This window comes from Talpa occidentalis, unplaced genomic scaffold (assembly GCF_014898055.3).
Source record: "Talpa occidentalis isolate TD23 unplaced genomic scaffold, MPIMG_talOcc4v2.1 talOcc4.5, whole genome shotgun sequence".
Taxonomy (NCBI): domain Eukaryota; kingdom Metazoa; phylum Chordata; class Mammalia; order Eulipotyphla; family Talpidae; genus Talpa; species Talpa occidentalis.
The window spans coordinates 66,548,476-66,570,900 of NW_023604861.1; the positions used below are offsets into that span (position 1 = coordinate 66,548,476).

General features: G+C 35.2%; 1 protein-coding gene across 4 annotated transcripts in view; it reads right to left on the reverse strand.

Annotated features, from left to right (window-relative positions):
- Positions 1-7,416: 7,416 nt before the first annotated feature.
- Positions 7,417-22,425, reverse strand: part of SEPTIN10 (septin 10) — a 69,351-nt gene continuing 54,342 nt past the window's right edge. For 3 of the 4 annotated variants that reach the window (XM_037527388.2, XM_054701185.1, XM_054701184.1), the window contains 7 exons: positions 19,593-19,754; positions 18,121-18,217; positions 15,931-16,099; positions 11,976-12,108; positions 9,374-9,561; positions 8,486-8,643; positions 7,425-7,464 (listed from right to left, as the gene is read on the reverse strand). In XM_037527388.2, coding sequence (XP_037383285.1) covers positions 8,526-8,643; positions 9,374-9,561; positions 11,976-12,108; positions 15,931-16,099; positions 18,121-18,217; positions 19,593-19,754 — 867 coding nt within the window. In that variant the 3' untranslated portion in view covers positions 7,425-7,464; positions 8,486-8,525. Of the gene's footprint in view, positions 7,465-8,485; positions 8,644-9,373; positions 9,562-11,975; positions 12,109-15,930; positions 16,100-18,120; positions 18,218-19,592; positions 19,755-22,425 lie in introns of all 4 variants that reach the window. The other variant, XM_037527385.2, reaches the window with a different exon arrangement.

The window sequence follows — 22,425 nt, forward strand, 5'->3', positions numbered from 1 at the left end:
CATATGTTCAAAGAAAATTTATATAAAACATGTCACACTTTTGTACTTGTAAAATCATTAAGTTTCAATGGATACTGACTTTGTAACCTTGTGCCTGTACAGTGGGGAATAATTAGCTTTATAAGGAGAACCTGCAATTATTTAAAATTTTTGTCTTTGTAGTGCAACACTTAAAATATCTTATTTCAAATACACTAATACATTAAGTTTTCACATGGTGATTGAAGCATATAATGAGTCACACAGAAGAGTCATCAGTAGTACAAAATGATCACGCTTTTGTTAGGTTCAGAGTCTCAGGCAGGTTTCCATAATCTTTTCAACTAGAAATGAGTTAGCTTTGCTTTACCATGCCAATAACCAACCTGGTATTTAAAAGTGACTTTGCTAAAGTCTAGGATAGATTTTTATACAATTACATAAAATTTTTTATACATACTGTATTTTTAATACAATATGGCTGACTAATGCAAACCACTACTCACACTACTGAGCTCTATAGAATCACACTCCTTAGCTAATGCTGAGAGCTGTGGCACTGGCTGGGCTCTGTACGGCAGGTTACCTGCCCAGGGACTCATGAATTCTCCTGCTCCCAACACTTCAGAACTGGGCATTACTGATGCCAAGACGAATGTTCAGAGCTTTTTCTGTGATACTTGTAACTTATCTTAATGCAAAGACACATTTGTGATTAAATGCAAAAATGGAATTTAAAGTGTATGTACAGATAAACTATTCTATGAAAGATTTTATTTGCAATTTACACAACTTCCTGAAAAAAATGCTGCTCAGAATCTCTCATGAGTAAATGACAATTTTATTTATAATATTCCAGTACAAAAAAGTGAAAAATTACATACTTGTGACTGTTAAGAAAAAAACTAGAAACTATTACATTGCTTTCAGACTACAACCAAGGCACTGAATTAAAATACCCCTTGACATAAGTTACCAAATGTTTGTATCTTTGTGACTTTTCAAATGTTTAATTAAAGGTATTTTTTATATTTTATATAATTCTTACATTTTTCATTTTTGCACAATGTATGCATTTTCATTTTGGTTATATTCCCCATACAATTCCCACAACCCTTATTTTGGCCCTAATCCCTCCTCTCCTCCCCCCAACCCTCCCGTAGTGTGTCTCTGGTTTATAGCTGCTTGTTGATTTTGATTTTAAAGGTATTTTTAAGAAAATGATTTAACCTTACTATTTTTTCCTGGAACAAATTTTAAATGAGTATGCAATATATCCTAATAAGAACAGTGTGTTAATACCCAGGTTCAATGATACTCATCATTAGAAAAAGGGTTTATATGACTGGACTGATATTTTTACTTAAAAAAACCTTTATTTATTGTCAGTTATTTAAATCTCTACATAGCTCTGGGGGTACACTCTTACACCTCCATATGTGTACATATCCTCCACCAAAACTCCTGTCTGACTTCCTTCCCCTATTCTTTTGTCCCCCACAACTATTCCCTCTAGTAATCAATTATCAGTCTAAGATTTATTTTTGCTTTGCTTTATACTCTACAAATAAGGGGAACCATCTGATATTTTACTTTTTACTTTTTTTCATCTAGCACAATCACCTCGAGTTATCCATTTTGTCCCAAAAGGCACTATCCCATCTTTTAAATACCTGAGTAATATTCTATCGAGTACATAATCCACAATTTTTTTATTCAGTTGTCTGTCATTGAACACTTCACTTCATCTTGGTTCCATTAGTTGGTTATTGTGGATAATGCTTCTATGAATGCAGCAGTCATAATTTTCTTTGCATTAGCATTTTCATACACTTCAGATAAATGCCTAGCACTGGTATTGTGGTCGATATATTATTTCCATGTTTATTTTTCTAAGGTAATCTCCATACTAATTCCCATGGAGTTTGCACCAAATTACATTTGAACCACTAGATGAGTGCTCCATTTTCCCCTATCCTTGTCAACATTTGCTGTTTTCATTCTTTCTGATGTAGACCATTTTCACAGGGGTGAGGTGCTATCTCATTGTGGTTTTGACTCGCATTTCCCTCACAGTAAGTGATGTTGAACATTTCCTTCATGTGCTGTAAGGTCACCTGACAGTTATTCCTTTTTTTCTAAAGATTTTTATTTATTTATGCATACAAGAACTAGGGTGCAGGGGGTGAGAGGATTCACCATAGACAGAGTGGGGAGCACAACAGGCAGATCTACTGAAATATACTGCTGAGGGAAGCAAAGGACAAGACGGCAAGACAGGAGAGGTTTGCTGCATTGTGTGGGTTAGCTCCCTGCCCGGGGATTGAACTCATGCCCCAGTGGCTGGCTACAGCTTGACAACATTGAGACTTTAACCCCTGTGCCACCAGGGAAGCCACACCTGACAGTTTTCTTTGGAAAAGTCTCCATTTAGATCTTCTGCCTACTTTTTGTATTGCATTTTTTTTTTTTTCAATTTGGTGGTTGAGTTGTTTAAACACTTTATAGTTTTTTTGATATTAACCCCTTGGTAAATGTGCAAATATATTCTCCCAGTCTAGAGGTTGACTTTTTGTTTCAGTGATGGTTTCTTTTGAGGTACCAAAGCTGTTACAATAGTTTGATCTAGTTTATTTTTGCTTTTGTTTCTCTTGCTATTGGGGTTGCATCCCCAAATACACCTCTGTAATTGATGACTAGTGTTTCCCCTATTTTAAATATTTTAAAATTCCAGATCTTATATACATTCTTTAATCCATATTGAACTCCTTTTTTGTGTATGGAGTTAAAGATCTGGTTTTCCCTTATCCTCTCTCTCTCTCCTCCCTCCTTTTTCTTTTTTGAATATGACTGTTCATGTTTCCAGCAGCATTTTTCAAAAAGGTTTTTCTTTCTCCATTCCATCCCATGGCTCCTCTGTCAAAGATTAATTGTCCATATTTGTTTGGGCTTATTTCTCGGCTTTTGTTCCACAGCATAGTATTGATTATTCTTCCTGTGTAGTGTAGTTTGAAGTCAGGCAATATGAGTCTACCATTTTTCTTCTTTTTCAAGAATGCTGTGGTTATTCAGGATCTTTTGTGGTGCATACAAATTTTATAGTTGTTTGTTCTATTTCCTTGAAAAAAAGTCATTGGGATTTTGATAGGTATTTCATTAAATCCATAAATTGCTTTAGGTAACATGACCATTTTGATGTTGTTTATATTCTTCCAATCCACGAATGTGTGATATTTTTCCATTTCTTTGTACCATCTTTTACTTCTCTAAATAGTCTAATAGTTTTCAATGTGTTAAGTCCTTCATTCCTTCATTAAATCCACTCCCAGGTATTTCATTTTTTCTGGTGCCACTGTAAAAGGGATTGTTTAAATACTTCTTTGCATTCATTGTTTGCTTATAGAAATGCAACTGATTTTTGTTTATTCATTTTGTTTGGCAACTTCAAAATTTCTTGCAGTTTTTGTAGATGCTTGGGTTTTCAATGTATATATTCATATGTGAAAAGTAGTAGTTTTATTTCATTTCCTTTCTAATTTGGATTCATTTTATGTCTTTTTCTTATCTGATTATTTTGCTAGGCTTTCCAATACTATTTAACACTAGTGGTGAAAGTCAACATCCTTGTCTAGTTCCTGATCTTAGAGGAAACACTTCCTGTTTTTCACTGTTGAGTATGTTGCCTTTATATTCAAAGGTTGTATTTGGCCTTTACTATGTTAAAATAACTCCATTTACTCACACTTTATTGAGCTTTTATCATAAATGGGTTTTGAATCTTATCAACTATTTTTATTTGGATTTGTTCTCTTTTCTTAGTAACTCGAGCTAAGGGTTTGTCAATTTTGTTTATCCATTTGAAGACTAAGCTCTTGTTTCACTGATCTTTCTCAAACTATCTTTTTGTTTCCTATTTTCATTTATTTCTGCTCTAATCTTTATTATTTACCTCTTTCTATTGACTTTTGTTTTGTTTTTTTTTTCTCTAGTTCTTCCTTTACTTCTGAAGTTACATAATTGGATATCTCTCCTGCTGCATAATGTGGGCCTATATTACTATGTACTTGTAATATTGCTTTTAGAGCATCCAATAGGATGCTTGTCTCTCAATTTTCATTAATCACAAGGCACTTTTTAATTTCTTTTTTGATTTCTTGAACTAGGAGTTGAAAAACAATGTTTGGTCTCCATGCACTTTAGTTTATTCTGGGATTCTTTTTGTGGTTAATTTCTAGTGTGATCAGGTAGATGCTTATTTTCTATTTTCATATAATTTTTGAAACATGTTTTCTGTCCCAGCATATACTTGAAAGTTTCATGTGCACTGGAGAATGTATGTTCAGTTATTTGGGATGGAAGGCTCTGTAAATGTCCATTATACAGTTAAGACCTTTATTTCCATGCTAACTTTCTATCTGCATGATCTGGTGCTTTGTGTAAGGTGTGTTGAAGTTCCCCATTATTGAAGTGTTTTGGTAAATGCTTTGCTTTAGGTCTGTTAGTGGTTGCTTGTATTGTAGGTGGATAAATATTAATGACAGTTATATCTTCTAGGTGAATTATTCCCTTGATCATTATAGAGTGCTTCTCTTTGTCCCTGATTACTACTTTTGGCTGAAAATCTAATTGTCAGATAAGAGAATAGCATTCCTGCTTTCCTCTCAAGTTATTGCTTGAAGTACCTTGCTCTAGCCTTTCTCTTTAAGCTTGTCTGTCTTTAGGTTTTAAATAAATTTCTTGTAAGCAAAGTATAGATAGCTGATACTTTACCCAATTTGTCAATCTGTGCCTTTAATTGTTGAGTTCAGATCACTTACATTTAGGGTGATTATTAATATGAGGTTTATTTCCTGTCAATCTGTTTTTTTTTAACATTGTTTTCTCTTTCTGTTGTTTCTTTTTTCATTTGTTTCTCTCTGCTTTTTCACTTAGATGGCTTTCCCTGGTGGTTCTCTCAGTTTCTTAATTTTTTCTGTGTCTCTATTCTAGATTTTTGCTTTGTGGTTACAGTGAACTTTCCATGTCTACTAAACACATCTTTTACGATCTGGATCGACTAATCATCATTTAACTCTACAGATTCTAACCTTTCTTCCTCTTTTAGTGTTTTGTTGTTGTCTCTTAAAATTTTTGTTTAAATTCTACTCAAAAGATTTTTCCTTTCTTGGAGAACTTCTTTCAACATTTCTTATAGGGCAGGACTTGTAGTGTAAACTCCATAAGCTTTTGTCTGGAAAGCCTTTATTTCATATTTGAATAATTTTGCAGGATAGAGCATTCTTGGTGGCTTCTTGTCTTTTAAGATTGTGAACACGTCATTTCACTTTTCTGGTCTGAAGGGCAATGGCCGAGAAATCTGAGAGCCTGAGGTACCCTTGTATATTACTTTTTTTTTTTTTAATCTAGCAGCTTGTACTATTTTTTATCATGTAACTTTTTATAATTTAATGATGTGCCTTGGTGAAGGTCATTTTGTGTTTTAAAACCTGGGTGTTCTTTCTGATTCCGGGACATCCATTATTTCTTTGAATAGCATCTCTGTTCCCTTCACTCTCTCTCCACCTTCTGGAGTCCCCATTATCCTTGACACCTCTTTTAATTGAGCCTAACCTTTCTTGTAGTTTTTTCATTTTTCCTGAATCTTCTTTCTTCTTGTATTTGAGTTATTTGTACATTTGTGTCTTCTAGTTCTGAAGCACTCTTCTACCAGACTAGTTCTATTTAAAACACTTTCCACGCATCTCCTCATTTTATTCAGTATGTCTTTTTTGTGTTCTGTGTTTGATTCTCCTTCCAACACTTCACTTATCATTTTTAAAACTGCTATCCTAAAATCTTTGTCTGTTATATCCTCTATCTGTTTCCTCTTTCTATATGCCTGGATTCTAGTCTTCTGCTTTTCTATCATGTTTAGCTATTTGTGCTGCTTTGTTTCCTTTTGGAGGGGTTACCTGGGTGGTAGGCAGGACTGGGAGTAAGAAAAAGATGGGGCACAAATACTTGACCTCAGTCGTGAAGAGTAAGGGTAGTTCCAGATAGACCTCCTCTGCCTTCTCTCTTCTTGCTCCAAAATAAACTTAGTTCAACACTTAATAGATTCTAAATTCTCAACCCACTTCCTTGCCACTCCACTTCATGGTAAAGGGCATGTTCCATCAAGTTTCATTCACTTGGTGTGGTATGCAGAGCATGTGCACCCAGACACAGGCTGTTTATACTGCTGGCAGGCAGGTGCCTGGCGCAAGCTCTGTGTTCTGGTATTGTTAGTATGGCTGCCATGAAGAACCTGCACTATCAGTGCCAGAACTGTGCCAGTTCAGTGCCAGAACTGCTCACTTGAATCTTTCTGCAAGGAGTGGACAGAAGTCTCTCCAATCTGCTCAGCCTGCTACCCAAATTTCAGTGACTGAGCCTGGAGCAGCTTCCATATGATGCTGCCTATAAGTTTCCCTTTGTCTGGTCTTTCTGATGGGAGGATAGGGAACTTCTTGCTCATACTGCCAACTACAGAACTCCTGGCAACTGAACTTAGGGCTGCCAAACACCAGTGACCACTCCCATGGTGCTGAATATGTATAAGTTCATATGCATGATCCCTCTGTGAAAAGTTCCACTGGTTACATTCACTGTGCCTGGTAGGACTTGTAGCCAGTTCCCAAACTGTTCCACTGGCATGACTGCAGATCTCCTTTACCTCTTTACTCACCATCCCCAAAGCATGCCACCTAACTCAGCACAAAACCTCCAGAGAAGTCCTCTATCCATCAGTGGACCTTTGAATCTTCCCTTTGAACTAATTTTATTCTGGCATTATTTTCCTTTTAGTTGTGTTTAGGGGAGAAAATCATCTATAACTCTCTACTCTGCCACGTTGTGGGAGGAGGTATTTTTACTTTTAAACATTTTTTCATCAAAACAACAGATTATTAGCAATAAGGTATAAAAGGTCACCATGTTACATATTTGATACAAAAGCTTAAGTTCATGTTATCACTTCAATAATTTTAAAGTTCTGCAAAACTATAGAGAAATTAAGAGTTTCAGGTTACATAATAAATCTTAAAATATATTTCCAAATTTTACCTTTATACAAAGAGGAGGTTGATTTTGGAATATAAATGCAATTAGATATCCATAATATGACTGAGTTACACATGTTCAACAGCACTGACACTTTGTACCATAGTACAGCACTACAAAGTGACAGTGACTAGACAGGAGAAACGATCCAGATTCACTGCAAGCCAGCAATGTAAAAACTTATAACAAAAACTAATATAACTTATATCTCCAATTTGAGTTACATACTAACTTTATACTAAGTATCTTCCATAAAAGGCAGTAACTGTGACCATTTTCTAGTATAGAATAAGTGATATAGCAAATAAAAACAGCAAGAAAATCAAATAATACATCTAATATTTTAATAACTTTTGCTTGATGACGTTCTGTGATCTGGAACCTTTGTTTTACATAAAATTGGAGCTGGAAAGAGAAAAAAACCTTTTGATTGGTACAATAAAAATGTATATATAGGAAATAAGAATTGCTAGTCATTAGTTTTTCAATTTTTTTATAGAAAGAGCACATACACATCTAACATACTACAGAGTACCTATGGAATTTTGGAAAAGAAAAACAAAAACCTATCAACCCTTATTTTCTTGAGGATGAATTCTTCTGAGTTCTCAAAAACTATGGGGTTGGTTCTGATTTTAAACAGCCTCTCTTGGTGGAGAGGGCTGACAATTTTTACAGTGCTTTTCTTATACTAACTAAATGAAATTGGGGAATCCAATCTTAGTAGCACTGGGTTAAGATGAGGAGGTTAAGGAGGCAAAAAGTCACTTAAACTTTATAGTTCAAAGCATAGTGAAAAACAGCAATAGATTATATTCAGTTAATCTTTTGACATTCAATGTTGAAATAAAACACAGCTATGATAAATCATATTCACTTTATTGACAAACTGCATTATCCACTCAGTACTAGCACTACTCTAAGGCTCCAGGTATGAACATATCAATGAAAATAATAAAGATCCATGCCCCTGTAGAGCTTATATTAAAAATTCACAAATGAGAAATTCCTTCTCTCTTTGCCCCTGAAACTTTAGAGTCCAAAGACCAATTATATCCACAAAAATCTTGTGGATTTACTTCCTCACAGTATAAAATACAGAAAGCCACCATATACCAAGGTTATGTTTCCCTAACTATTTTGAGGGTGAATTATAGTATTCTGAAAATGCTGGGTTTTGAAGATGTGGTGGTAGTATTACAGAAGATGTGTTGCTCTGTGAGGAACATAGGAGTTATGCTGCTAAAGCAGAGATAATTGGAATGAACGGAGACAAGACCCACAAAGAAACATTTCCAAAATAACAATTCAATAATGAATTTCATGAACAGTTAAATAATCAAAATGGCAAAAAGCTTAAGTGAGAAAAAGAGGGGGGAAGAAACTTATTTTCTAAAACTTTGGTAACTGTGATTTTAACACATACCCCAAACCTAAAATCCTTGGGATTATCATCCAAATGCTACTCATGGCCGCCCCATTGTACTGGGGCCCTCTCTACCTTCCTCTGCATCTTTACGTCCACCATTGGTTTCACAAGTTCTGACATCAAAGCACAGGAGTTCGAATCGAAAGCCTGGTTCCCTTATTAAGATAAAAATTCTCACAAAATCATTATCAGTAGAAATTGTTTTAAAAATAGTGAAACTAAGAATTAAGTTTTTTATCAAGTATTATTTTATGTCTATGATTACCCAACAAAGCAAGATAGGAAGTAACATAACTTATGGTAGGTCAGTAGTCATTAAATGGAAATAGGAGGAGGCATATCTCCCCACCCCAATGGCCCTCTTTACATTATGATCCATTTTTATTTTGTTCATTCATTCAGGCAAAACTCTACTGAGTAGCTAATACGTGCCCAGCTGCTGTTCTAAATGCTGGGGAAACAGCAGAGAACAAGACAGGCAAGGTCTATGCTCTCAAGGAGCTGGCATTGAAGTAGACAGACTGCGAGTAAGGAAACAATGGTGAGAAGTCTAGTTGAAAACTAAATTTAGAGTTTTTATACATAAACACTGCAATAGAATCTGCATCATAAAGAGAAAACTAGCCTATTTCTAATAAATTAAAAAAAATTATGCTTAATACATACAATGCTGCAATTAAAATAAGTTTTGAAAAAGTGCTCTGGAGATGGGCATGGTGTGCTAACATGCATTTGAAGAGGTGTAAATCTATATCCCTAACTCATATACAGTCTTATAAATGTCACCTCAATAAAAATAACACAATAAATGAAAAAAGATCAAATAAGGCAATGAGAGAGAAATTTATGGGGGCTGCAGAGTTTGGGAAGTTGGGGATGGCTTACTTCTTACGGTCCTTATCTTTCCTCAGGTTGCTGCCTGCTGGCATAAAGGTATGGCTCTGGTAAATCTCAGAGGTAGCTTTCTTTTTAGAGAAAGCGATTATTTCCTCTTCCAAAAGTTTTTTCTTTTCTTCAAGTTTCATTCTCTCTTCTTGATGAAGTCTCTTAAGATGCTCAAATTTGGCCTGTAGCTGAAACAAATGTGTAGTTCCCACTAATGACACAGTGTGGCAGCACATAGACAACATGTACTCTGGCTCAAAATACAACTGCAGAAAACTCACCTACACAGTAAATCTACACACTCTTCCTGATTCATGCTTTAAGTAAAAATTCTATATGAAATTCCTTTGTTGACTTTAATCTTAAAATGGGTTCCCATGCAAAACTTAATAAACAAAACACCAATCTCATGAACAAACCTGTTTTTAAAACACCTCACCTTTCCTTAGAGTTTTATTTTCATGCTCTACATTTTCTCACAGTCTGTTTAAATAATTTCTAAAATTCATGAGGTAAACAAGTTACAGAAGCTATAAAAAGGGAAAAAAAGTCTTATTTCCCAAATAAAGTCACCAAGTGTAGGAAAACAATTGGTAAAAGCAATACTGGTAAACCTATTTGCTAAGTAAGCATTTGTCAAATGTCAATTTAAATCAAAAACCTAAAAAATCGGGGCCTCCCCGGTGGCGCAGCGGTTGAGCGCTGGGTTGCGAAGCTGCCCGCGGCCTCTGCTGCGCTGGTTCGATCCCCGGCTGCTCCCCGGCCACTGGAGGAGGGTCCCACATGGCGCGCAGACCTCTCCTGCCGCCCGCTGCTCCCTTCAGCAGTGTACTTTGGCCCTTCTGCCTGCTCTGCTCCCCTCTCTTGCTCTGGTGAATTCTCTCACCCTCCCGCGCTTCTGACTCTACCCAGTGCATGTACAAACAAACAAACAAATAAATAAATAAAAATACATGCCTCTTTAAAAAAAAAAATAATAAAGATTGCTTGTTTAAAAAAAAAAAATCTATTAAATTTTCCCCTCGTCATTCACCTTGAAGTCTAATCAAAATTTGTTAAACTTAGAGTTTTAGACATAAATGCTCACTGCAAAAAATGTGCATCATAAAGGGAAAAATAGCCTGTGTCTAATAGATAAAGTAAAAAAGATACTTAAATACATATAATGCTGCAATTAAAGTAGGTGTTGAAAAAGTTTACATTATACCATGATATTTCCCTGGTCTAACTGTTATTTACATGAGAAAAAAAGATCTAGGGAATACAGTAAATTCCGAGTCAGTCATGGTCACGCCTGTCAAGAACCTAAGCACAGTCTTTAGAATCTAGATAAAAAAATAACTTCAATTTATCCTCTAGTCTGGTTGATAAGCTTTAAATTATTATTTTTAGTCTGGGAAGCAACTGGCCATTTATTAAAAAAGTAGGACTTGTTTTCTAGAAAAGATGACATATAATGTTTAAGGAAATATTTCACTAAAAGTCAGAGGTAAAAGTAGAAACTGGGAAGAGTTAAACTCCAATTTAATACAAATTAAATGTTCCAAATATGGAATAGGTTGTCTAATGATCCAATAAAGTATTACAATGGAGACAGAATAGGTTTGAAGTAGATGATTAAGTAAAGCCCTGAAGATATCATTTCAGAGAAGCATCATTTCCTGATCTGCTTTGCTAATGGTTCCTGCTATCATAAAAATATTTGAATCTAAGCAGTCAAACCTCCTGTCATAACTTAAGCCTTCCACATCAGCCAGGGCAAGTTGATAAACTTTGACTTTCCACATCAAAGCAGGCAGACACACAAAAAGTCCTAACACACCATCATCACCTCTCAACCTCCCAGTGTACTCCTTGTTTTCCCAATTCTGATAAAAAATTTGAATCTCAAAGCAAATGAAGGTGCTGAGTTATTTCTTTTAACACTCACTCTGTTAGAAAAACATCCTAAAGCTGAAATACTACCCACCTCATTCCCTTTATGTTCAGCAGAATGCATTGTATTAATGTTGTTAACACATGTTGCTGTAATAAACAAGCCCAACAGTACATAAACTCCAATATGAAAGAAGAGTTTTCACCCTACTACCATTAATTTACTAGTTAAAAGAAAAACCAGCATCCTTGTTTTCTATTCATTACAGCTCCTATCTCCACACTGATGCTTAGAAATAATCTCAAACTCAGGACTGTTCTTGAATAAAAAGACTCAACAGAGCACCCACATACAATAATATCTATGACTGAATTCTGGTTCAAAAACAAGCAAAAAATCAACAACAAAAAAGGAACAGTAAAGACAATCTTGGAAAAATGGAGAAAACTGAGTACAGACTAGACATTAGGTGAAATTATGGCATTCCTATTAATTTTTTTAGGTATAATTTTTATGGGAAAAAAGCACGCAAGCTTATCAGAGATGCACAGTGAATAAAGTAACTAGGAACAGAGTAGGGATATAGTGTAACTATGTCTACATAAAAACAGCTACTTTTTAATGAACAAGAAGTGTCCAAAAGCTTCTCAAATTCTTTAGATAAATCCCCCCCAATTAATAGAACAGCTAAAATAAATACCAAGCACCTCAAACCGGTATATTTACCTCTCTTTCAGCTTCTTTTAAGATGGCTTCTTTCTCTTTCACTCGCTGCACAAACATCTGCTTCATTTCCTCTTCCTTCCTCTGACGTTCACCATAAAATTCATGTCTTTTGGCTTCATAGGTCTCTTGAAGACTATAAAGTTATTTGTAATATACTTTCATGTTAAAAAGGCAATGTAACAAACTTGTAAAACAAACACAAGCCCTACTATAGGTACCAACATCCTCTTACATAGAGAAACCTGAAACATGAAATTTCCTAGAGCAGAAGACACAAAAAGGCAACACTGCTACAGCTAATAGACTATAAATTTTGAAATATCCATTTTACCAAATCCTTAGCAAAAAATACTTTCACTTCACCCCAAACAAATTCCTTTCAAAGGAAACAAATTCCTTTCAAAGTTATCATTTTGATAACTGGCGTCATTGTCTGGAAATCTTTTTAGTCACCTTTGGCTCTTTCCTTACCCTTATTCTCCCCATCTGATCACCACAGTCTGTGAGTTTAGCCTGTAACCCTAACATTTAATCCAATCTTCTTTTGATTTCTATAGACATACTATGATATAACTCACCTGATTTCTATAAAGTTCTATCCGAACTCTTACAATAATCTTCTAATTGATCTCTGGGTTTTCAGTTCCTCTTTTTTACTTTTTCTTGCTGCTTCTTAAGACTTTCCACAAAAAACAGATGTAATTTCTTTTCTCTTCATTAAAGTTATGTTATCTACTGAATCCCACCTCCTTTAAATAGCACTTAAGAAAATTTACAATCTGGTCTGATTTTATCTTTTCAAATTCATTTCTTACCAATGAAATCCACTCAGCCTAAGGTTCCAGCCATACCAACCTATTCCTTGTTCCTAAAACACAACACTTACTTCATGCCTTAATCTGTTGTTAACATCTCTGCTTCCAATGTCACTGCTTACTTCCCAACCCCCTATTTTGCAAACTAATCCTTTATTCCTCAAGATCAAATTCAAACTTCTTCTCTAAAGCCTTCTGTTTTCCACAGTTGAAACTAATTGTTCTTCCCAAGAACTTCCATGGCACTTTGTTTATATCTCTTCTTGGCATTTATATCTGTCTGCCTAACAGATTATCATCCTTGTAAGCCAACTATCTAAAGGAGCTCTTGAGACATTTCAGTTTCTTCATAAATAGTTATTTAAAGATATAAATTGCTGGGAGGTATAGCTAGATTTAACCAAGCAAAATATGGCCAGCCACATTTTCTTATTTGTAGCATTTTAGAATGATAACAGATCTTAAGTCAGAAGTGCTGAGTCTTCCACTTCAGCTTGTCAGGAGTATATCACAAAAGTTTAACAGGGAACACAATCACTTTCCAATCATGTCACAGTTAGAAATCTTTACTAATTCATAACTAAACATTTAAAATGTGTTAACAAGCAATTTTACTAATTTTAAGTATTGTAATGGAGAAACAAGTCTCTTAGGTATAGAATTCTATAAATTCAGGCAAAATAAAGGAAGAAATGTTGTACAATAGTTACTATAGCAGACAGTGTGTGGCATGCAGAACAGATTTCCTGAGGAAGAACAGTTTAAGAGCAAAACTTATAAATGTATAAAATGCCCAAGATAACATATAAATGCCTCAAATCTCAAGGAAATATTTTATTCTTTACCAGGTTTTTTAATCTGTGTTAGTTTTGGTCTTATATTATAGATGTCTCTAAACTTATCAGTATATCTTTCTCCATTTTCAGAATCTTTACCACATTTCAATGGCCTCACATGTGGACTAAAAGGATAAATTCAGTTTAAATATTATCCTGAATTCATGTCAAATACAACTCTTAACAAAACGCTTCACTCTACACACGCATTTGAATTGCTTAGGAGTGCAGTAAGACCTATCGCCTACTACCTGGTAAGCTTTGTCCAGTTTAACTGTAGACTAAATGCAAAAAGCTAACTATTTCTTATAAGTTCCAAATACATAAAAGTCATGACATAAAAAAGCATGTCAAAAACTCTAAAATAGCTCAAATCTTTCTTTCAAAACTATAGATCTCACAACACTTCAATGACAGTGGTTTTGTACTCAAATGTTAATGGTGATTAATTATGGGGAAAAAAGACTGCTTATGTTAATCTAAAATAACTATCAGTGTTGATGGATTCAGGTAGTATAACTTAGTGTAACCATTCAGTAAAATGCAAATGGAAAAACAAACTAAAGGTATGGCAATGAAGAGGGCTGGATACTAAAGAGAAATAAAAGTCACCCTAGCAGGCTCAAGGAACTTCACTGATAGGTAAGTATAATACTGAGGGACATACAAACCAAAGTACATGTTATTATTATGTAAACCCCAAATTAAATGGGAACGATTACCCAGAAAATAAAACCTAACTACTTAAAACTATACAAGTAAAACCTTCCTAATATACTAGGATATAATGAACTATCAAATAATTTGTTCCAAAACGAGAAAGTCTAAAGAGAAAAGACATTTTGCTGCACCTGACTCAAGAAATTCAGTAGGAAATGTCCCCTCTCTTAGACAGAGAGGGCCTGGAAATGGCAGAGACTCATTGGTTCCTGGGTACAAAGGCAGAAGCCTTCCTCACACTGAGATACAGTCTCCCAATTCTTCTGCAAGCAATAGGAGCAATGTACCTGCTCCTATCTAATCTGTAACCTGGTTTAAGAGAGGAAAAACTGGGGCCTTCCTGGAGGCGCAAAGGCTTAAGCATCAGCACTATGAAGCAATCCGCAGCTACAGCAGCAGGAATTTGATCCCCGGCCAGGGAGGTGACTCACATGATGCAGCAGACCTCTCCTGTCTCACCCGCTGCTCCCCTCAGCAGTGTATTTCAGTCAGTCCGCCTGTTGGGCTCCCCACTGTCTCTGGTGAATCCTCTCACCCCCCAACACCTCTGGCCTGTACCCCCGTTTTTGCATGCATAAATAAATAAATCTTTAAAAAAAAGAGAGAGAAAAACTTCCTTTTCTTTTTCCAATCTTCACCTGCAGTGAGCAGATGGTTCCCAGACTGAAGAAACACTAAAACAAAGATGTTTTGAGTAATCTTTGATTCTCACTGCCTACCATCTACTTCCTTTAGGTACTATTACCCTGGTGATCTTTTGGACTGTTACCTCTTCTCCATCATGAGATGATGTCTGGTGGGGCAATTAATCAGGTTCATGTTCACTCCTGGTCAGGATATGTATTCCACTGGGCCTACTGGATACTCTTTCCTGGGCTTTGTGTTGCTCATATTACAATTTCATACGTAAATTTCAATCCACAGATTGAAAATTAAAAAAAATATTAACTTCATCTAGTATTACATCTTCCCAAATGTCATATGTAGCATCAGCAAGAATTTAATGTTCTCCTCCTTCCTTTTGTGCTTATTACTCTGGGGCAAATACTAATAGCCAGGTCATCAGGTTCTAAAATTTTTGCCACTATACTGCATTATTTTAAGAAACTATCTAATCTCTGACTCCCTAAAACTACTGTCATTCTTCCTTTGCAAGGTATTTTACTAACTTTAAGTTATACCAAACTTTCATGAGGATAAAAACTAATGGTTTTTTAGCTTATTCAAATATGATTCACATTCTAATTTTCTTTCATGATTAATGTACTTTCAGATAAATATAAAAAAATAAAACCAAGTAATGAAAGTTTTTTCCTTTAGTTATATTTCGGAATGAAATACTGGGTTTTGCCCTATGTTCTTCCTTCTACTTATCTCCTTAAGTCAGATGAGGACTTAGGCACTCTTTAAAAGCAAAAATTCTTCAAATGATTTGATGAGCACAGTTATTAATCATTACTAAAAGATTTCATTTCACAGTTTGGGAGAGTTCTGAAAAACAATTTCTCCATTATTCTGGATCAATAGAGGTATAATCCTCTTCACCTTCCTCTTTGGTTGACTTCCCAAAGAAATCCCACTTACCTGACTGGCTTATTCTCTGGGCCCACATCCATAAACCCCATTTCCTCGAGCTTACAGCGCCTGTAGAGTTCATAGTGTCGAGCGTGGGTCTGCTCTCGCAGATCCTCCATGTTTGTACAAATGAGCATTTCCCGGAGCTTAACAAAATCACAGTGGCTTTCATTTTCCACTATTCAGAAAAACAAGAAAACAGCAACACCAGTTTTTAATTCCTGACTGACAATTGAGAATTTGAATGAATACACATTTGAAATAACGAAACAATGAAATGACAAGTCTGATTAAACAGCTATGATTATTTTATACAAGCAAATAAGGAAATCTTGCATTATACACATTGAATTATAGGCAATGTTAATTAATAGATTGAGAAATTTGCTTTACATTTATTTACTAGACAATAAATAAATAAGAAACTGGAAGAAATATATTACATTACTATGTGCCCCAGTTTCAAGAATCTTTTGTTTAGGAACTTACAAACTATACTCAAGACATTTTGTATAGTATTTAAAGAGTATGTGAAATTACTTCACTAAACTTAAATTAGTAAATTCTGCATACTCAAAAACACCATCTGTGCATGCTAGATTTATCAAACTCTTTTTATACTGTGCTACAACTATGATTCTGTGTTAGACAGTACATAAAGTTAGTAAATTTAGATGTCTGGTTTTTTTTTTAAAGATTTATTTATTTATGCATATAAGAACTGGGGCACAGGTCAGAGGTGCAGGGGGTGAGAGGATTCACCAGAGCAGAGTGGGGAACAAAACAGGCAGACTGACTGAAATATACAGTTGAGGAGAGAAGCAGGCGAGACAGGAGAGGTCTGTTGCGCCATGTGGGTAGCTCCCTGGCCGGCTGGGACTCAAACTTGTGCTGCAGAGGCTGTGGACAGCTCCACAGTGCTATGCTTAACCTCTTGCACCACCAGGGAGGCCCAAATTTAGATGGTTCTCCTATATTTATGGTGAGAGGTCTACTAACATGTTATTGTGACCAACAATTTTTGCATGTACTTATTATTCCTATATATTTTATATATTAGAAATGTTTAATTCTTGCCATTATTTTTCACTAATTACAAAATTTGTCAATTAAAAACAAAGATCATTTGGAAACCAGTATTAATAGAGCTAATCTCATCCCCACTAATTAGCATCCCAAGTAAGAGAACCAGATAATACTAATTACAGCTGGTCCTTAGGATTGGTTCCAGGACCAAAATTCCATGGATGCACAAATCCCTTATATAAAATGGTAGAGTATCCTCTGGCATACTCTACATCATCTCTAGATTTCTTATAATACCTAATATAATGTAAATGTTATGAAAAGAGCTGTTACATCTGTTTAGGAGAATGACAAAAAGTCTGTACACATTCAGTACAGATATAACCATTATAGGCCTAAAATATAGTGTATATTTTTCAGCTGTAGTTGGTTAAGCCTACAGATGCAGATCCACAGATCTGGAGGGTCAATTGTACTTATTATAATTCTAGATAAACAATCCTAAAATTTTTTAGTTGGTTGACTGCTCTGTTTTGGAACAGCTGGCAATACACTGATGAGGGAAAAACTATCTTACAAGAAGGTTTATGGTGTTCCAGAATTGGCTAGTAATTAATTTATGCATCATGTTTAGGCACTACTATTTACAGTCAAATCATATTTGAAGTACCTGACCAGAGGCCTCCTTGGTGGTGCAAGGGGTTAAGACGCTGCCTATGAAACTATCTGCAGCCTCTATAGCAAGAGTTCAATCCCTGACCAGGGAGCAACCCACATGGCACAGCAGACCTCTCCTGTCTCACCTGTTGCTACCCTCAACAGTGTATTTCAGTCAATCTGCTTGTTCTGTTCCCCACTCTGTCTCTGGTGAATCCTCTCAACCCCCCACACCTCTGGCCTGTACCCCAGTTCTTGTATGCATAAATAAATTAAAAAAAAAATAAGTACCTGACCAGTGCTTCCCACCATTTGAATTTCTTGGTGTACCTGGGTAGCCAATGTGCTACATTAGAAATGTAAAAAGTGGGTCTTTATAAACTTGGCCAAAACAGAACACAACCAATCATAGCCAATCATAGTCCAAAGTAAGCATCACTTCAAAGAAAGTATTAAATGCAACTTTCAGACTACTAGACAACAAACATATTTCTAGATATCATTTATCTCATTTACCTTGTACAATACCCCAGGGGTACTGGCGAGCTTTGACCATTTTATTTCCAACTTTTACCTCATCCATACTTCCTACTACAGCAAATGGCAAATGTCCCTGAAAAGAAACCAGGATATCAATCACTTTTCACATCTGTGTGATTAATGATGAACAAGACTTTTAGGAAAATGGAGAAGAGACTATTATTTACTTAATATTTATGAACTACCAAAATTTGTCAAAAAATCAAATGATCTGCTGCGTGTCATATGTTCGAAGCTTGGCAGTGAATATGTACAAGAGTAGGTTTACAAGAGTCATTTTCACCCCTACGGAGAAAATTATTTACTGTGCATTCCCCATATACAAGGTATTATGATACAGGAATTAAAAAAGAATGAATAATTATTATTTCCCTCAATAGTATATTCATTCTGAAAGAGAAAGATAACACTGAAAAAATTATACACACACTCACACACATAAAATGTAACTAAAGTGTGTATCTGTATTTACTGTGGTATAGATAAATGCTATTAAAACAAATATTTGAGTCCCAAATAAATACTAAATACAGTAAATTTTAGAGGATTTTAGAAAAGTGAAAGATCTCTGTGGACAGGAAAATACAATCCAAAAAGGAGACCGTTCAAGAGAGTTAAAGAGGAGATTTTTTAAAAAGCTAGAATTTAGAGGCAGTGAGGAGATTAGTATGTCTGATGCTGAGGGTTAATATAGTTTAACATAAATAACATAAATAATAAATACATCATTATTGTACCTTTTGAAAAATTAGACCTCAGGTGGGAACAAGAAATATTAGATCTAAAGACAATTCAACACAGGAATTAAGATACTCCATTTATATTAATCAATTTTCTATATATTTAGCTTAGGTATTTTAATATAAATTGGAAATGAAAAATCAGAAAAGGAAAAAAGCAGCAATGATATGAACTGTTGCTGTGTGAGGCAGTGAACAAAGGTTGTATCCTCACAACAACCTTCAAATACTATTATCACTTTTTTTTCAGATAAAAGTCTCAAGGAGATTATAATGCTCCACAGATCATAAGTCTGTCTGACACCAAGACCCATGACCCTTGAAAATATAAACAGATATTTAAGAAATCGGATAGTTGAAGAAATTAAGAGAAATTAGACATCTTCAAATAGATTTTAAAATTCGAAAGCATTCCAAAAGAGGATACAAAGCCTTTTCATGTTTTTAAAGATGGGATAGAAAGGCATTTTTCTAGAGCAAGTAAATATGCTTCCACAAAAGGTATAGTACCAGTCTCACAAATGTCATCATTTTACAAAACATTTTCTGATCATACTTTTCCAACCAAACATCTTCCTATACCGAGATTTTGGATAGTTCATCTGTTTGAAGTCTTTTTGGAAGACATGGGTGAAAATATATTAGTAGTAACATTACTTACAATTTTTTCACATATAGAACAAAATTAATAATCAACTAGGAACTTACATTCATTGAAGCATTAATTTTAGCAATAGTTTCATCATCTGTTGGGAACTGATATATCTGGACGCCATTGCTGACCAATTCACTCATGAGCTTGATCTTAAACTTCTGTAGTTCAGTTTTAGAAATTGCATCTGCTTTGGCAATCACTGGTATAATGTTCACCTATTAAGAACAAAGAAAAACAAAGTCTTGTAATTGAGGACTTATTTTTTAAATCCAATTATTTCTTGCATTCAAAACAACTCAGTCTCTGAAAATTCTCAAAACATAGGTCAGGAGATAGTGAATCTACAGGTCCAGATCAACTGCCCACTTATATAAAGATATATTGGAACCCAACTATGCCCATTCATTTATATATTGTCTAGGTTCATTTAAATGCTACAGTAGCAGAAGTGAGTAGTTGTATCAGAGACTGAATGGTCTGCAAAGCATAAAATATTTAGTACCTGCTCCTTTACAGAAAAAGGTTGACAATACCTGACCTAGATACTCATTGACTGTCACTGTTACCATACTCCCTAAAAAATCATTCCTACAGTTCCCAGTCTTTGAGTAACTGCTTTTAAAAAGCAAAGCTCTTTCCTGGTCCCTTATTTAGGTTTTCTAAATTCCTGCTTTGAGTGAGACCATTGGTATTTTTCTTTTTCTTTCTGACTTATTTCGCTGAGCATGATCCCTTCCAGCTCCATCCATGTTGCTGCAAACTGCATGTGTTTATCTTTTTTGATTGCTGAGTAATATTCCACTTTGTATATGTACCACATCTTCTTGATCCAGTTATCTATTTTTGGGCATTTGGGTTGTTTCCATAGCTTAGCTATTGTAAATAGTGCTGCTATAAACATAGGGATGCAGTGCCCTTTGGAATTGATGTGTCTGTGTCCTTTGGGTAAATACCTAGGAGTGGAATTGCTGGATCATATGGAAGCTGTATGTTTAGTAGATCCAGAAATCTCCACACAGCTCTTCATAGTGGCTGGATCTGTTTGAACTCCCACCAGCAATGCAGGAGAGTTCCTTTTCTCCACAATCTCACCAACATTTGTTGTTGCTAGTTTTGTTAATATGTGCCATTCTCACTCGTGTAAGATGGTATCTTATTGTAGTTCTGATTTGCATTTCCATGATCACAAGTGATGTTGAACATTTTTTCATATGTCTGTTGGCCATTTGCATTTCCTCGTTGGAGAAGTTTCCTTTTAGCTCTTCTGCCCATTTTTTGACTGGATTATTTTCTTTGTTTTTGTTGAGTCTCATCAGCTCTTTGTAGATTTTTGTGATCTTTATCATTAGTGCTGTGTCAAAAATTTTCTCCCAGTTGGTGGGGTTTCTCTTTGTTTTGATTATTGTCTCTTTTGCTGTGCAGAAGCTCTTTAATTTGTAAAAATCAAAATCAACAAACAACTATAAACCAGAGACACACTATGGGGGGGTGGGAGGGGAGAGGAAGGACTAGGGTCAAAATAAGAGGGGGGTGCAATTGCATGGTGCAATGTAACCAAAATGATAATGCATACATTGTGCAAAAATGAAAAATTATTTAAGAATTATATAAAATAAAATATTAATTAAAAAAAAGAAAAAGCAAAGCTCCTGTAAGAAAAATCTTTCATCTGAATTTAGGTTAAGAAATCTCACATTTTCTCTGAGTCTCTTTCACATGCAAAATAGATGTAAGCAATAAATGAAACTGCCTGCTTAATTCACTAAGAATTTTTTTCTTTATAATCTAAACAATAATTAGGGTGACTGATCCCTCAGCAAAACTATGAAACAGGTGGAATTTTTCCTTTTGCCTCTCATTTCAGCAGATGCCTTTATTCCAGGTGAATCCATTCAATCCGCACCCCATTGTCAGAAACTCTTACCTAGAAGTCAAAGCAGGGAAATTTTTCAAACACTAAAGTGTTCATGACTCAAAGGAGTCACTTTCTCAGCAATATTTAAAGTCCTATCACTGGCCAGAGAAGAAGAGATTTGGAGTCATGAAGATCAACTTGTAAAGCTAGTTCAGCAACTAACTTGTAAAGCTAGTTCAGCAAAGTTAATGTTAGGGGGATGGATAAAAAGGGGTCAACTGAATGGTGAAGGACAGAAACTAGATTCTTGATAGTAACCATAATATAGCATATACAGAGACTGATTTAAAATGTTTTAGATCTGAAACCTATTTAATGTTATAACCCTATGTTACTTCAAAAAAATTAGAAAGAAAAAGATTAATGGTTTTACAAAAAATTGATGCCTCCACAAATTTAGGGACTTGTAGGTTTTTAGCTTTTCAGTTTAGTTTTCAGTGGATAAGTTCCGACTAAGTAAGTCATCTGAGTCAAAAGTAAGATATCCACATAATTTTCACAACTGAAGTAAAAAGCCAAAATCACAATTCCTATATCTAATCTCCAATTTCTTTCTTCTCCAATTGCACACTGATTTACTATTTGTATTTATTAGTCTTAAATATGCTGCAAAGTAGTTGGAATATTTTTTAAATTTTATTTATTTATTTATGCATCAAACTGAGGTGTAGGCCAAAGGTGCAGGGGGTAAGAGGATTCACCAGGGGCAAAGCGGGGAGCAGAACAGGTGACTACTGAAGTACACTGCTGAGGGGAGCAGCAGGTGAGACAGGAGAGCTCTGCTGAGCCATATGTGGGTTAGTCCCCTGGTTGGAGATCTACCACAGGCCACAGCAGTGACAGCATGATAACAATGAGACTTAACTTCTGTGCCACCAGGGAGGCCTAGGTGGAATACTTTTCCAACTATAGTAGTCTCCCCTTATCCATGGGGGATATATATTCCAAGACCCCCATGGATGTCTGACATT